This window comes from Notechis scutatus, unplaced genomic scaffold (genome assembly GCF_049901735.1).
Source record: "Notechis scutatus isolate UNSWTSFEM ecotype Mainland unplaced genomic scaffold, rNotScu1.2 NSCUSCF24, whole genome shotgun sequence".
NCBI classification, from domain to species: domain Eukaryota; kingdom Metazoa; phylum Chordata; class Lepidosauria; order Squamata; family Elapidae; genus Notechis; species Notechis scutatus.
In genome coordinates, this window is record NW_028263149.1 from 62,961 (window position 1) to 80,301 (window position 17,341).

A 17,341-nucleotide genomic window follows, 5' to 3' on the forward strand; every position below is an offset into this window, starting at 1 on the left:
AGGGCCTGCAGACCAGATCCTGGGTGGCTCCGGGTTCAAGCTGTGGCTTTTCAGGGCCAGGCTGATGTGCGATGAGACTCTCTTCTCCTTCAGGAGGTTCACAGCCGTGTCTGACCGAAGCTGGGTGAGGCCCAGAGGGGAGGAACCCCCTCCTGGGTCAGGAATGAGCCCACCGCAACTTCTGGGTTTGTCCCAGGGAGACCCCAGAGGAGGGGAGGAGGGGGGGTTGTGGTCATCCAGGGTTCCTCACAGGCCCTGAGGAGGCTCCATGTGGACCTCTGGCTTCTCTCTGGGGGACTGCGAGGACTCCGGCCTGGTCAAGCGTGTTGTGTGAATGGGGTCCTCGCCAGAAGAAAAGGGTACCCAACACAGGGAGTCCTTATGACCACAATTGAGCCCAACATTTCTGTCGTTAAGGGAGACATCTGCCAAGTGAGTTTTGCCCCTTTTTATGACCTTTCCTGCCACAGTCATTAAGTGAATCATTGCGGTTAAAAAGTTAAGAACCCGGTTGTTAAGTGAATCTGACTTTGCTTGTCAGAAGGTCGCAAAATGGGACCACGTGACTTGGGACGCAGCCATAATGGTCATAAACGTGAAACTGTGGCCAAGCACCTGAATTCTGATCTCTGCATTTGATGCTGCAAAGGTCATTAACTGTGAAAAATGGTCCTGTCCCATTTCTCAGTGCAGTTGTAACTTGAATCGATCACTAAATGAATAAGTCGAGGCCTGCTTGTGTATCTCCACTTGTTCAGGCAGATCTGAAGTTTCTGTCTAGCCTCTGTTGGAAGAAATCTCCTTCTGGGTTCAGTTCCAAGTGGGGAAGAAAGACGCTGGAAACATGGTGACTGCTTGGAAGATGGTTTAATGGTGGACAGGAGCACATGCCTTGGTTGAGGAAAGAAGGGCTGAGATGCTGAGAGTGCAATTGTTTGATGCCCTCTGTTGGGATTTGAATTTGAGCTTGTATTCTGATTGGTTGTCAGGCTCCCATGGGGCCATGCAGGGGCAACTCTGTAGGCTGTCCTGAGTCCCAGGCTTGGTTGAGCCTTTCTGGATGGTGATGCAATGAAAAGAGCTTTTGGCAATTCCTATATAGCTTTACCTGGAGTAGATCTTTGTTATGTAAAATAGACTGGCCTAGGCCAGAGTAATGGTCCATTAGCAAGTGGAGGGGGCTGAGTTTCAGGCTCTCTGAGTTTCTACTTTTCTTTTGGGGAAATATATTCCCCTTTTTAGTATATCCTAAAATATTTCATTTTCCTAGGAGAGGGGAAGGTTTTAACTCCCAACACCTCTTTCCGTCATTGGAAGAGTGTTGAGTCCTCCCTTGTCCAACTGAGAGATTTTGTAAGTTGGAGAAGCTGCTCTCATAATCTCCTCCTTGTCTTCTCTCAAGACTCAGTTTCAGGTTGCAGTCAAGTACGATTTTGAGATTGTTTTCTTAAACATGTATTTATTTACAAATAACTCAAGATGGCAAATGTCTCCAACACAGCTTCCTCCTTCATCCAGTCCACTTTTAGTACAGTCAGAGACCAGCATTACAATTAATAATAATAATGGAGAAAAATAAAAATAAACGACAGTCAATGGGCAGTTAGAGTCTGCCTAATGCTGAGTCATGTGCGAATATGTGGCAATATAAATGTCCTAAATAAATAAATACATAATTTTGCGTTACGGCAGAACAGAATTTGGCCCCATTCAGAGAAACTCTTTCCTATTGATCTGATAACTGCAGTTGCACATAAGAGAGGTCCGTATTTCCTGGATATTTTATTAGGAGAGGCGTCACAAAGTGAATCCCTGAGTCCTGATAGGAGATGCTGCAAAGCAGGCTGTGAACTCACTGGTGGGATTCAAATTTTTTTACTACTGGTTCTGTGGGCATGGCTTTAATTTGTGGGCGTGGCTTGGTGGTCACGTGACCAGATGGGCGTGGCTTGGTGGCCATGTGACTGAGTGGGCTTGGCCAGGTGGCCATGTGACTGGCAAACCAAATACAATTGGTCCTCGCTTAATGGCCGGTTGCTTAGCAAGTGTTCTAATTTATGACTGATCTCCCCAGAGCTACTTGTCCTGTTTTTGGAGTTTTGACAACCATAAACACAAACACACAAACACACATGCCACACACACACACTCAGACACTCACACACACACACACACACACACACACACAGAGCTTTCTAACCCTGCTATTTTTGATTCTGTAAGGATCTCCTGCTGGAGCAGGGGGTTGGACTAGATGACCTTCGAGATTCGTTGCATGCCAGCCCTAGATTGCTGTGCTGCTTCAAAGAGTCTTCTGAAGCCAGGGTTTGTGTGCTTCCTTCCTCTCCTTTTTTTCTCTCTCCCTCCCTTCCTCCTTCCATGTATTTATCTATCCATTCATATATATCATTCACTTTATCCATTCTCCATCTCTTTCTTTCTCTCTTTCTCTCCCTCTTTCTTTCTTGCTCTTTTTTTCTTCTCTTGCCCCCCCCCCCACCTCTCTCTCTGTCTGTCTCACACATGCACACAGAGACACAGAGAGTGGGGGAGAGAGAGGGGAAGATAGGGACCCAGCCTCTTCGCTATCCCCCACCGTCCCCTTACCTTCTCAGGCCAAGCGAGGGAGGGGAGGGTGAGGGGCAGGGCCAGCCGCTTCAGGCAAGGTGAAGAGGCATCGACCAAGCACGGGAGAGTAGAAACCTGGGAATGGCGGCTCTTGGTTCAGCCGGCCTGAGAGACTCCTGCAGGCATATCGCGACAAGGGGGGCGAGAAGACCCGGGACCCACTCCCCTGCTGGCTGGCCGGGCCAGGCTGGACTGGAGGAGGCGCATCCACCAGTAGAAGTAAGAAAACGTGCTCCGGGCGGACAGGCGGATGTCCCAGGGCTGCTGCACATGCGCACTGCATCAGTAGGACACGCACGGCTGCACACACAGTGCGCATGTGCAATAGCCCTGGGACATCTGCCTGATCTGCGCCACAGCCACCACGTGGTAGGGAAAGCTAGGAAAGCGACTGGGACAAGCAGGTGACCCAGTTCAGGGGTGTGGCCAACCAAAGGTGACCACCGGTTCACCTGAGCCGGTGAGAACCGGTTGAATACCACCTCTGCGTGAGTTGCAGTTCAAGTGGCCCCTTGTCCTCAGAGCCCCAGTCTCAGCTCAGGTGCTCTTTCTTTGTATCGGCCCCCTGAAACGGCTCTGGGAACTCCGTTGCAGGTCTCGGAGGTTAATTCCCTTTGGACTTTTGGCAGGGTTATTCGATAGAAATATCTCTAAAGGCTGCTCAAATAAACATTCTTGGGAAGAGCAGCCCCATCTTGTTGGATTTCCAGATCTTTGAGACCTTGTTTGAGTTCAGAAAGTGCACTAACTCATCCCCCATCCTTAAAAGCCCTTCCCTGCAGAAACCATGGGGGCTGAGTACCAATGAGTAGTTGTGTGTTCATTTTCCCCAAAACAACAACCCTGTGAGTTGAGTTGGACTGAGAGACTGGCCCCAAATCCCCCAACCTGCTTCATGACCAAGGCGGGTCTTGAACTCACAGCCTCTTGCTTTCTACTTTGGACGCTTAATCAGTAGAGCAAACTGGCTCCCTTATATACTTATCAAGCTTGGCACAATCCTTCATCCAGTGCATCATTAATGTTCTTATATGAGATACTATAATTTATCAAATCCTAAAACCCAGATAGTTTTCTATTGCTTTTTAGTCATACAGTTGTTTCTAGGAGAAATCATAAATATTTTTCTGGAAAGTTGGTAATGTTTAAATAACATAAAAATATATTTGCATGAGAATTGTTATAAATCTTGTATAATAGCAATTTATCAACCCTATTATATTAATGACAACATAGAAAAATGGATGACTTAACGACAAAATGTTGTATCATCCCACTTTCATGACAAAGATTAAAAAAAACTAAAGATTATTTGAGTACCATTTTTAAATCAGTTTTTATCCACTTAATTATCATACCATCCACCCCTCACTTAACTGGGTTTCTGATCACATCACAAAATTGTTTATTACTCTTTCCTGAGATCAAGTTATATCAGCAGTATTTCCATAATGTATTTGGGAAATGAAATAATATGTGAGGATGACTTGCATAGAGCACATAGGTTATATCCCCCCCCTTTCCCACAATCCATTTAGAAAGGACAGTGATAGGAGGGAATGACTTTTGGGGGGTGGAGGAGAGATTCTGCCTGGGGAAGAAGCAGATAAGCGGAGGACACCTACAGCTGCATAAAAAAAGGGTTGGTGGGAGATTTGTACTTTCTGACTCCCCAAATCCTGTCAGTGCAGCATTACAGCGAAGTGGGCCTAGCTCAGGTTTCCTGTCTGGGCTTCCTGGGAGAGGATTACCCTGACAATTTTCTTCTTCAGAAATCCGTGTTTCTGATAAGCAACCTGTTGCTTTCAGAGAGTTCATAAATCTCCTTTTTTCTGTTGTTCAACTATATTTTGTCAAAATCTATATTGTCAAAATATGATCAACAATTTTTTGTGAACTTTTTTCGTTCACTTGTAAGATAGTGGTAACACCTATTTTCCTAATGAAGCATGTCTGTAAACTAGACAACTGCACAAGAAAGATTAAATGAAAAAGCGTCTGGGATAAGAAACAAAGTTTTCTGCTTTTAAAATTGTTCCCATTCTAGTTCCACCCTTTCCTGGAGAAGAATGAGTTTGTCAATATTTCAGACCTTAAACTCTACATGGACCCAAATGGAGAGGTAGCAGCAGATCTGAGCATTTGGGGCTTCTTGGTTCTTCCCAGGGATGATCCCAGGAGAGAAACTCTGGCGTATTTTGAAAGACAGAGACTTTCTATCAACCAAGATGTTCTTTCACGGCTAAAGTTGCTCAACAAGGTAAGAGAGGGAGACACACACACACACACACAGAGTGGGAGAGAGAGAGAGGGAAGATAGGGACCCGGCCGCTTCGCTATCTGCCACCATCACCCTCACCTTCTCAGGGCAGGCGAGGGAGGGGAGGGTGAGGGGCAGGGCCAGCCGCTTCAGCAAGGTGAAGAGGGGGCGACCAAGCACAGGTGAGGAGAAGCCTGGGAATGGCGGCTCCTGAGGGGCTTTGAGGTCGGACGGCCTGGAGTGGCCGAGATCCAAGTGAGAATTGCACCACAGGTTCACCTGATCGCCCACTTCTTTGGTGTTGGCTTTACGGAGCTGTGGATTGAGGCCTGAGCTCACATGCAACAGCAGTGCCTTTAACTGCGCTCGCTTGTATGTGTCCAAATAATCCGGCGAAGACACCGGAGGAGTCACTCAGGTAGACCTCCCTCTTCCGCAGTCCCCCTCCCACACAAAAAGGCCATTCCCTGAGCTAAGAAGGCAAGGAGCTGCGGCTCGACTCACCCAATTCCTAGGACTACCCCAATGGTCCCAATTCTGCTAGGAGAGGGAAGCTCCACCTGTCAATCCCCCTTTTCTCAGTGCTCTGACTTCCCGTGGCCCAGCCTGAACACCAGGTCGGACCACTAGAAGGCCACTTCCCTGCTTCTCAATGGCGCTCCTGTACCAGCCACTGCAGGACCCTCCACCTCCTTCCCCAAATTCTCCCTCAAGTTCGAAATGACAACGCCTGTTGCCTACATGGGTGCAACCGGGTGGGTGTGGCAGGGCCAACCAGGGGTGATTATTCTGGGTCCAACAAAGGGGCTGCGAGTGGGAGAGGGAAGGGATGGTAGGCAAATGGGCCATGCTCTCTGGTCTCCCTCCCCCACACCTCTGCCTCACCGCCGGCAGGGTCCAGCAGCTGCATGAATCCCAGCTAATCCCATGTGGAGAGGATCATGTTCTCCTGCTGCTGGGAAAGCAAGAGAGTTTTTCCCGGCACAGTGAAAAGTTTGCAACTTCCCCTCCAATAGGGAAACGGGCGCTCTGGGTGGCAGAGAAGCAGCCCACTTGAATCCTGTTTCTCTCTTCCCCGGAGCTGTGCCGGAAAGACTCTCTTGCTCTCCCAGCAGTAGGAGAACATGAGCCTTCCACATGTCTTCCAGTACAGCGAAATGTAGCTCTGGTCCCCACCAGTCTGCATCTCGCCCGCCGCCTGGATTCACCGCAGATACTGGGCCTTACCTGCTGGGGGTGAGGGGGCGGGTGGTGGCAGCAAAAGGCAAGTGGGGTGGGGGGTAAAGGTGACTGGCAGTGGCAGGTAGGCGACTGGGCCCCGGAGCTTGCAGAGCCTCACTCACCCAGGGAGATCAGGCAGGGCCACAGCGGAAGGCATGCAGCAATGGCTAGCCTGGCGAGTGGGCAAAAGCAGGCTGCAAGCGATGCCGTGAATGCACGATAAGGACTGACTGGGCGCGGAGGGGAGGGGCAGGCAGAGAGGGGCGGGGCCAGTCAGTGGTGCAATTTGCCAGTTCTCTGAACTGCGCAGAATCATAACAACCGGTTCTATGGAACTGGACAGAACCAGTACAATCCCACCACTGGTTCCATCTCTCCAGACTTTTCTATTTAATAAAGTCCTTTTTTTTTTTTTTTTTTGGCAATGTGAGATTCCAAAAGCAAAAGAGAGGAACTAAAGGAAGAATCTTTCAGGAGTTATATCTCCAACCATTTGTAAATAGTGAGAGATTTTGTCTTTACTTAAGTGAAGACCAGAGGCTAATATCTAATATCTTGTCTAATATCCATTTTTACCTCCATTTTCCATGGACGGAGAGTCCTAACACATTTCCTTTGGCAATCCTATTTTTTTTCTGCTCAGTCCTTTCCTCAATCTGAATGTGTGGAAAGTTGTCATCCTGGATTTGTCAAGAGGGCTCGAGAAGGAGAGCCAGTTTGCTGTTACGACTGCGTTCCTTGTCCGGAGGGGACCTTCTCCATTCAGAAAGGTGGGTGACACCAGAGGAAAATGGGAGGCCTGGTGGAACTGGATCCATCCAGAGCATTGTCATGAAAGTGTGAATTAAAAAAGACTTTGAAGCATTATTGATTTCCAGTTTATTTCCAAAATGCCCCATTTCTTCTCTAAACAGAAGAACAAAAAGACTGTGAAGGAAGGGCTGGATAGAGACAGGTGGCAGTGGAAGATTGGGCAAGCTTTACTACTGCCAGAGAAAATATTTCTTCTTTTTACCTTGGATGTGTCCTTCCTTCCACATTTACTTCTCTAGGAATACCTGAGTTCCTTAAAATGTGAGGAATTGGTTTAGGTCCACCTCCTGAAAGGAGGATTGCAATGCAGTCTACATGGGTTCCCTTTGAGGAACACTGAAAAGGTATTGCTGATATATGAGATGCACAATGTGGTGGCATAGATAGTGATGCCTGTATCTGGCTGCACGCGTATCACCACTGCTTCAATGGCCATTCCAAATTATTTGCAGCAGTCACTTGATCCGCCAGCATCCTCTGAGGCAAGTAAACAAGAATTGCCACCTGGCAGGTAAGTTTCTCTAGAAAGATTAATTGATTCATTATTTACCTTTAGTAATGCAGGTTCCTATCAATATTCTGAACATTACAAAGGAAATTTTTCAAGTCCTAAGCCTTCACTCAATTTCATAGCCTATCAAAAATATATCGTAGGTATATTTTTTAAAAAAGTGATACACTTATTTTCTGTCTCTGGAGATATTAAGAAATCCATCCCAGAAAATGCTCTCAATAATCACTTGTTGCCAAAGAACGTACAATATATCTTGAAATGCAAAGGACAAAGAAATATGCGGTTGGTTTTTCCCCCCCCTCAGATACAGAAAAATGCACCAAGTGTCCAGATGATAAATACCCAAATAAAGAAAGAGTCCAATGTATCCCCAAAGTGATAACCTTCCTGTCTTATGAAGAATTTCTGGGCATCATCCTGGTCTCTTTTGCCCTATTCTTGTTCCTAACCACAAGCCTTGTTTTAATCATCTTCATCAAATACCGAGAAACTCCCCTTGTCAAAGCCAACAACCGGGACCTCTCCTACATCCTCCTGGTCTCCCTCCTGCTTTCCTTCTTGTCTTCTTCTCTCTTCGTTGGTCAACCAAAGAAAGCCACCTGCCTTCTCCGACAAACGGTTTTCAGCATCATCTTCTCGGTCGCTGTTTCTTCTCTCTTGGCCAAAACCATCACGGTGGTGCTGGCTTTCCTGGCCACAAAACCAGGAAACCGAGTGAAGAGATGGTTGGGGAAGAGCTTGGCCAACTCCATCATCCTTTCTTCTTCTGCTGTCCAAATTCTCATTTGCTCCATCTGGCTGGGAGTTTCTCCCCCCTTCCCTGACGCTGACCTCCACTCCCAGCCTGGAGAGATCATCCTGCAATGCAACGAAGGGGCCGTTGTCATGTTCTACGTCACCCTCAGCTGCATGGGCTTCCTGGCTGCCATCTGCTTCACAGTGGCTTTCCTGGCCAGGAATCTGCCTGGGGCCTTCAACGAAGCCAAGCTGATCACCTTCAGCATGCTGGTCTTCTGCAGTGTCTGGGTGACTTTTGTGCCCACCTACCTCAGCACCAAAGGGAAACACATGGTGGCTGTGCAGGTCTTTTCCATCTTGGCCTCCAGTGCTGGTCTGCTGGGCTGCATCTTCATCCCCAAGTGCTACATTATCCTTCTGAGGCCAGAGCTGAACACAAAGGAGCATCTCACAGCCAGAACAAATGTAAAAACATGAGATATAGCATCATTATGATAGTGGAAGAATTGTTCATGTTTCTTTTATTTGATTTCCATTTAGATAGTATGCAGGAGTCAAAGAAAATGATATCTGTATGTTTCAAAATGGGGAATTGTTGAATTACTGGAATTCTCGTAGTTCCCTCCCCTTTCAATAAATATTGCTAAAGAGACCTCTGTAAAATTGAGAGGAATTCAGCTGTTCAGCAACAGATACGGAACATGACACCTTATAAAAAATGATTGATGTACTTGTTCCAACTGACAGCAGCTAAACATGTGGATGGGTGTGAGAGAATGAGTAGGAAATGAGGTCAGGAGGAAGCTGTGGGAACCAAACACCAGCCTAGTTGCCTGATCCTCTCCCTAAAAATGCCGGAATGATATGAAATGCCATGTTTTTATTTTATTAAATTATTTTATTAAATTATTAAGGACTATATTAAATAGAAAAGTCTGGAGAGATGGAACCAGGGGTGAGATTCTACTGGTTCTGTCCAGTTCTATAGAACCGGTTGTTATGATTCTGCGCAGTTCAGAGAACCAGCAAATCGCACCACTGGCTGGCCCTGCCCCTCTTCTCCTGCCCCTCCCCTCTGCGCCCACTCAGTCCTTATCGTGCATGCGCAGCATCGCCTGCAGCCTGCTTTTGCCCACTTGCCAGGCTAGCCATTGCTGCATGCCTTCTGCTGTGGCCCTGCCTGATCTCCCTGGGTGAGGGAGGCTCTGCTAGCTCTGGAGCCCAGTCGTCAACCTGCCACTGCCGGTCACTTCCCCCCCCCCACTTGCCTTTTGCTGCCGCCACCCGCGTCCCTAATCCCCAGCAGATAAGGCCCAGCAGCTGCGGTGAATCCAGGCGGGGGGGAGAGATGTACACTGGTGGGGACCTGAGCTACATTTCGCTGTACTGGAAGACATGTGGAGAGGCTCGAGTTCTCCTACTGCTGGGAGAGCAAGAGAATCTTTCCCAGCACAGTTCCGGGTGGCAGAGAGAAACAGGATTCAAGCGGGCTGCTTCTCTGCCACCCAGAGCCGCCCGTTTTCCTATTGGAGGGGAAGTTGAAAACTTTTCGCTGTGCAGGGAAAGACTCTCTTGCTTTCCCAGCATCAGGAGAACAAGAGCCTCTCCACCTGTCCTCCGGTATAGCGAAATTTAGCTGAGATTCACCGCAGCTGCTGGGCCGTGCCGGTGGGGGACATAGGTGTGGGGGGACAACCAGGGAGCATGGCTCATCTGCCTGCCATCCCTTCCCTCTCCTGATCGCAGCCCCTTTGTTGGTCTCCGAACAATCACCCCTGGATGGCCCTGCCACACCCATCCGGTCGTACCTATGTCGGCAACAGGCTTCGTCATTTTGAATGATTTGGGAAAGGAGGTGGAGGGTTCTGCAGTGGCCAGCACAGGAGCACTGCTGAGAAGCGGGGAAGTGGCCTTCTAGTGGTCCGACCTGGCATTCAGGCCGCTGGTGGGCCACGGGAAGTCAGAGCATCGAGGGAAAGGGGGATTGCCAGGGGAGCCACTCTCTCCGCGCTGAATTGGGACCATTTGGGGTAGTCCTAGGAATTGGGTGAGACGAGGTGCAACTCCTTGTCTTCTTAACTCAGGGAATGGCCGTTTTCTGCAGGAGGAGGACTATGGAGGGGGGAAGTCTACCTGAGCGACTCCGGTGTCTTTGCCAGATTATTTGGACTCTTACAAGTGAGTGCAGCTAAAGGCACTGCTGTCACATGTCAGCCCAGGCCTCACCCCTATGCTCCGTAAAGCCAACACCAAAGAAGTGGAAGATCAGGTGAACCTGTGGTGCAATGCTCACTGGGATCTCAGCCGCTCCAGGCCATCCAACCTAGTGAAGAGCACCAAGGAGAGCTTGATGGCTTGGCCCAGCTGGGGCTTTGAGATACACACACACACACACACACACACAAAGTGGGGGAGAGGGGGGGGGAGATAGGGACCCAGCCACTTCACTATCCCCTATCGTCACCCTTATCTTCTCGCACTGCTCCATTTTGTGAACCATCTATGGTTTAGTATCTCCTTCAAACTGGTGAGAAACCCACAAGGGCTGGGGAATGTGTCACTAAGAGTTTAGACGCTTCCACCACAGTCTGGCAATCATTGTTCAGCCAGTCTGGATTCGAAAAAGAAGAAATGAAAGAAGTAGCGAAGAGCACTAAGGAGAGCTTGTTGGCTTGGCCCAGCCACAGCTTTGAGGGAGACACAAACACATTCACAGACACATACACAGAGAGGGGGGGAGATAGGGATCCAGCCGCTTCGCTATCGCCCACCGTCACCCTTACCTTCTCGCACTGCTCCATTTTGTGAACCATCTATGCTTGAGTATCTCCTTCAAACTGGTGAGAATCCCACAAGGGCTGGGGAATGTGTCACTAAGAGCTTCAAGTTTGTTTGCTCCTTGTGCCCAAACTAGCAAAGAACAAGGGAATTCTGTTGACCAGGGCCTGAATTCAGCTGAATTTGAATCATGATTGGGTGGAGGTCCTTTTGGTCCCATTGGGACAGAAGCTTCGTCCTGCTTGGGGAAGAGTGTCCCCTGAAAGGGCCAATTCATAGTTGGGGAGGTTCTTAAAGAGACCAGACCTGGTCAGACTTATCCATGCCTCTCTTTTACACAAACACAAACACACACACACACACACACACACACACACACAAAGTGGGTGGGGGGAGAGGAGAAGATAGGGAAAGAGGCAGAGAGAGAGACAGACAGAGAGAAACAGAGAGGGGAGAAAGAGAGAGAGAAAGAGAGGGAAAGAGACAAAAAGAGGGAATGAGAGAGGAAAGAGAGAGACAAGAAAGAAAAGAGAAAGAGAAAGAAAGAAAGGAGAGAAAGGAAGCAAAAGGAAGAAAAGGGATAGACAAAGAAAGGGAGAGATGGAAGGAAGGGACAAAGAAAGAATAAGAAAGAAAGGGGGAGAATGGAGAAAGTGAATGAGATATATGAATGGATAGATAAATACATGGAAGGAGGGAGGGAGGGAAAGAGAAAAAAGGGAGAGGAAGGAAGGACACAAACCCTGGTTTCAGAAGACTTTGAAGCAGCAATCTAGGGCTGGCCTGCAAGGGTTAGAAGGCTGTGTGTGTGTGTGTATGGTTGTCAAAACTCCAAAAACAGGTCAAGGAGCTCTGGGGAGATCAGTCATAAATTAGGACACTTGCTAAGCAATTGGCCATGTAGTGAGGACCACTTGTATTTGGTTTGCCAGTCACATGGCCACCTGGTCCTGCCCACCCAGTCATATGGCCAACAAGACATGCCCATCTGGTCACGTGACAACCAAGCCACACCCACAAATTAAGCCATGCCCACAGAACCGGTTGTTACAAAATTTGAATCCCACCCCTGGATGGAACTGAGAAAAGATTTCAGCATTAAGCCTTCTCATGACCCCATTAACACACATTTCTCCCCTCTTCTTACACTCATAATTTTAAGGTGTGATATCAGAACAATCTTGATAATTTCAGGTGAACTGAAAGCCTTGGAGCTGCTTCCTAGGAGCAGAAGGCCCATTGCTCCATCCCAGGGAGGGTGAAAGGGAGGCATGGAGAGCTCTGGCCAGGTCTGGCCTCCTTAAGAGCCTCCCAGATTATGGAGCTGCCCCTTCAGGGGACACTTTTCCCCAAGCAGGACAAGCGGAAGCTTCTTTCCCCCAATGGGGCCAAAAGGACCTCCATCCAATCACGATTCAATCCCCTCCGATACAGTCCAAGCCTTAATTCAGGCCCCGGTCAGCAGAATTGCCGCCTTCGTTGCTCTTCTGGGCACCAGGAGCAAACAACCAGAAGCTACTAGCGACACATTTCCCAGCCCTTGTGGGATTCTCACCCCTTTGATGGAGACCCTTAATTGTACGGGGTCCACAAAATGGAACAATATTGAAGCCTCCCAAGCAGCCTAAGGGAAAAAATCCAGTTTCTACTGCCCAGATTCAATTCTCGGTGAAGGTCAACCATCTTTGGGGAATAGCATCAGCCCTCTTGAAATGGGACCTCAGGCTTTGGAAAACAGGAAAGACAGCAAAACTTTCTCCTACCTTGTTGAGCACCTTTAGCTGTGAAAGAGCATCTTGGTTGATAGAAAGTCTCTGTCTTACAAAATACGCCAGAGTCTCTCTCCTGGGATCATCCCTGGGAAGAACCAAGAAGCCCAAAATGCCCAGATCTGCTGCTACCTTTCCATTTGGGTCCATGTAGAATTGAAGGTCCAAAATATTTATAAACTTATTCTTCTCTAGGAAAGGATGGAACTAGAATGGGAACATGCAGCAATTTTAAAAGCAGAAAACTTTGTTTCTTATCCCAGACGCTTTTTCACATTTGAATCTTTCTTCTGTAGTTGCCTAATTTACAGACATGCTTCATTAGGAAAATAGGTGTTTCCACTATCTTACAAGTGAATGAAAAATGTTCACAAAAATTTGTCGATCATATTTTGACAATATAGATTTTGACAAAATATAGTTGAACAACAGAAAAAAGGAGATTTATGAACTCCCTGCTGCACTGACAGGATTTGGGGAGTCAGAAAGTACAAATCTCCCACCGACCCTTTTTTTATGCAGCTGTAGGTGTCCTCCTCTTATCTGCTTCTTCTCCAGGCAGAATCTCTCCTCCACCCCCCAAAAGTCATTCCCTCCTATCACGGCCCTTTCTAAATGGATTGTGGGAAAGGGGGGGGGGATATAACCTATGTGCTCTATGCAAGCCACCCTCACATATTATTTCATTTCCTAAACACATTATGGAAATGCTGCTGATATAACTCGATTTCAGGAAAGAATAATAAACAATTTTGTGATGTGATCAGAAACCCAGTTAAGTGAGGGGTGGATGGTATGATAATTAAGTGGATAAAAACTGATTTAAAAATGGTACTCAAATAATCTTTATTTTTTTTTAATCTTTGTCATGAAAGTGGGATGATACAACATTTTGTCGTTAAGTCATCAATTTTTCTATGTTGTCATTAATATAATAGGGTTGATAAATTGCTATCATATAAGATTTATAACAATTCTCATGCAAATATACTTTGACCTTTTTTAAACATTACCAAATTTCCAGAAAAAATATTTCTGATTTCCTCCTAAAAAGAACTGTATGACTAAAAAGCAGTAGAAAACTATCTGGTTTTAGGATTTGATAAATTATAGTATCTCATATAAGAACATTAATGATGCACTGGATGAAGAATTGTGCCAACCTTCATAAGTATGTAAGGGAGCCAATTTGGTCTACTGGTTAAGCCCCTGATCTAGAAAGCAAGAGGCTGTGAGTTCAAGTCCCGCCTTGATCATGAAAGCCATCTGGGTAATTTTGGGCCACTCTCTAAGCCCCTAGTTGTTCCAGTCCCAGATTTGTTACTGCATTGTAGAAGGTTGCATGTGTGCGTTCAGTTGTACATTCCTTAAGGATCCAGTTAATATGAGGTACCGTATTTGCCGGCGTATAAGACGACTTTTTTGCCCTGAAAAACATGCCTCCAAGTGGGGGGATCGTCTTATACGGCGAGTATATAACAAACTCTATATTTTGAGTGGAAATGTTGGGGGCTCGTCTTATACGCCGGCAAATACGGTACATAGTTTGTCTCCTAAACAAGCCTTAAACAAGCTTAAAGAAGGAACAGAATTCCGTTTCTCTCTCTCTCTCTCTCTGTAGATCCAAAACAGCAACGCTTCAGAGCCAGCCGCGAGGCGGAATGCGAGAGTTTCAACTCGGCTTTTCCAATCCCCAGGCCAGGTCTTGGGAGGACAAGCGGGGAGGAAAGAAACTTGCTGGCCGGGTGGCGGCTCCTATCCCACTTCCTCCTCCGCAGCTTCTGGTAGGCTTGCAGGAAAGCCGCGAGGACGAGGCCGTCCTGTAATCAGAGCCGCGCAGCCGGGGGCCTCCTAGCTTCTCGGAAGGCTCGAGAGACGCCCCCTAGGCAGCGCGGAAGGCAGGGCTCGCCAGCTGCGGGACAAAGACGCTTCCTGCCTTGCCGGCATAATGCCAGGTCAGTAGCTCCTTTCCCGGCCAGTCGAGCTAAGGCAAGAGACCCGCTTGAGCCGGGGAAGCCCACTTGCGAGACCGCGAAGTTCGGTCTCTAAAGCCTCTGTGGGTTTCGTGCAAGTTCGCACTGGTTCCTGACAGGAAAAGCGTTTAGTGGAATTCCGCAGAGCTTGAACTCCGAGGCGCTTTGGAGCATTGCTCATTGGGAGGGGCATCTTCGGTGCATGTTTTAAATGGGTGCGAAGTACGAGTAAGTTTGTATTAAAGTGCCGATCCAAGACTCGTAGTTTTCAGGCTTGTGTTTATTATCATTTGCAGTCTCTGTATATTCAGAGTTGTATCGGGTACTTTCGATCAATTTATCGCAAGTGTTGTTGTGGCATAGGCATACTGTAACAAGTATTATATGAATATAATAATGAAATCAGTATGTGGCTTTGTGTCGAATGAGTCATGCTGTATGACTCACTGGCGTGGTAACAGAGTCACTACTTCCATACTTTTGCCAATGCCTCTCACAGAAACTTTTACTACAGAAATCATAGTTAACCCTATTATACCAAACCCCACTTAACATGCAGAGGATTCAAATATATTCCAGCCATTGATTGCCCTTTTAGTAGGTAGAACTACATGTGAGTTTCAGCAAAAGCTCTGAATTCAACGGCGATTCTTAAACGTTATGAAGACTTAAACGTTAGGAAGCCTTATGAAGACTGGAAAATAGAGTTGCTACAATTGTAAGGAAACTTTAACATTCTTTCCATAATCCTAGAAGGCTTCTCCAAGTTCCTTGTTGTTTCCACTGAATCACTCCTTCCTTTCCTTGTTGCCCAGCATATCATATATTCTGCATAAAGCACACAGGCTGAATCATCTTCTTCTCCCCGCCTTTTCTATCTTAGTGCTTCTCATCCTTAGCAAGATTAAGATGTCTGGACTTCAGCTCCCAGAATTCCCCAGCCTGCATGCTGGGAATTGAAGTTCAGACACCTTAAAGTTGCTGAGGTTGAGAAAAACTGCTTGGGAACACTTGCTTCCTTCTTGTCTGCTTCCTAGATGTCATTACCGTATTTGCCGGCGTATAAGATGACTTTTTTGCCCTGAAAAACATGCCTCCAAGTGAGGGGGGTCGTCTTATACGGCGAGTATATAACAAACTCTATATTTTGAGTGGAAATGTTGGGGGCTCGTCTTATACGCCCAGTCGTCTTATACGCCGGCAAATACGGTATATAAATATTGCACTTTTTATTAAAAAAAAGAGCAACTTTTACCCAAAATCAGGCAAAGCAGTCAGGCAGATTGAGTTGCTCATAGAATCACACATTCATTCAGAGATCTATCTATCTGCCATTGGCTAGATCAGTCTGTCACATAAAATTTGCTTGCAAGCAAACTCACAAAATTAACTCACAACACACCATGTATTGTATATTGATTTTTTTTTTATAAAAAAGGAGCAACTTTTATCCCAAAGCAGGCAAGCAGATTGAGTTGCTCACAGAATCATTCAGTGATCTATCTATCTGCCATCGGCTAGCTCAGTCTGTCACATAAAATTTGCTTGCCGTGAGTCTGCACTGAATAATAGAACCTTCAGTCCTAAGGGAGGTTCAGCTGTGCTTAAAAGCAGAGCCGAAGATCTAAATACTAGGTAGAAAGTAAGAAATCCAACCATTTCCTACGTCCTAGCTAATCTAAATCTCCTGGCATAGCAGAACAGCTGATGGTCTGAAAAATAGCAATTTAGCAGGCAAGTTTGCCGGGTAAGGAGTGAGTGGGCCGGGAGAGTTCCCGTGGGCCATGTGGGTGGCGCAGCCTTGTGTTTCTGCACAGCCTGGATTAATTGCTTTGGGGGGGGGGTGCTCTGGGGGTGAAATTTCTCTGCGGCCCACCAAAATTTTCTCACGGCCCACCAGTTGGCGACTCCTGTCCTAGGGTACAGGTAATCCCCGCATTATGACAGTTCACTAGCGACCATTCCATATTACGACCAGCCCTCCCCCAAGTACTTGAGACCCAGTCCCGAAATTATGAGTATTGCAGCACCACGGCCATCATTCATATTTACAAATGACAGTAGAGGCTCTGCAACATTCACCCTACCTATCCTCCCACCCTATTCAGCTGGGACTTACTGTATTTTTCAGACTATAAAATGCACTCCCCCCAAAAAAAGAAGTGGAACTATCTGTGCATCTTATAGAGGGAATACGGGCCTATTTTTGGCCTCTCAAACCCTCTGCTCGTCCCATTTTCACCCTCCCTGGCATCCAGAAGCACTCAGCAGGCCAAAAATGGGCCTGCTGTTGGCCTGCCCGATATTGGGGAGGCTGAAAATGGGATGTCAAAAATGGGGGGCTAAAAACTGGTCCGTCTTTGGCCTGCAGAGTGCATCTGGATGCTGGGGAAGGAAAAAACAGGATGTGCAGAGGGTTTGGAAGGCCAAAAATGAGCGTTCCGTTTTTTGTGCAGAGTGCACCTGGACACCCGGGAGGGCAAAAATGGGATGTGCGGAGGCCAAAACTATTTTTTTCCTTGTGTTCCTTTTCTAAACCTATGTGTGTCTTATATGTGTGTCCAGCGCATCTTATAGTCCTAAAAATACGGTACCTTGTGATGATGTGGTGAGCCATCGGTTCCCTTGCCTGCTCTGGTGCATTTGC

General features: G+C 47.2%; 1 protein-coding gene across 2 annotated transcripts in view; it reads left to right on the forward strand.

The window, feature by feature from the left end:
- Positions 1–4,674: 4,674 nt before the first annotated feature.
- LOC148128554 (vomeronasal type-2 receptor 26-like) overlaps positions 4,675–17,341 on the forward strand; it is a 153,109-nt gene continuing 140,442 nt past the window's right edge. The window contains exons 1-3 of one of the 2 annotated variants that reach the window (XM_087948828.1): positions 4,675–4,888; positions 6,753–6,879; positions 7,741–8,810. In XM_087948828.1, the coding sequence (XP_087804954.1) occupies positions 4,733–4,888; positions 6,753–6,879; positions 7,741–8,651 (1,194 nt within the window). In that variant the 5' untranslated portion in view covers positions 4,675–4,732 and the 3' untranslated portion in view covers positions 8,652–8,810. Of the gene's footprint in view, positions 4,889–6,138; positions 6,880–7,740; positions 8,811–17,341 lie in introns of those variants that run through there. The other variant, XR_015746277.1, reaches the window with a different exon arrangement.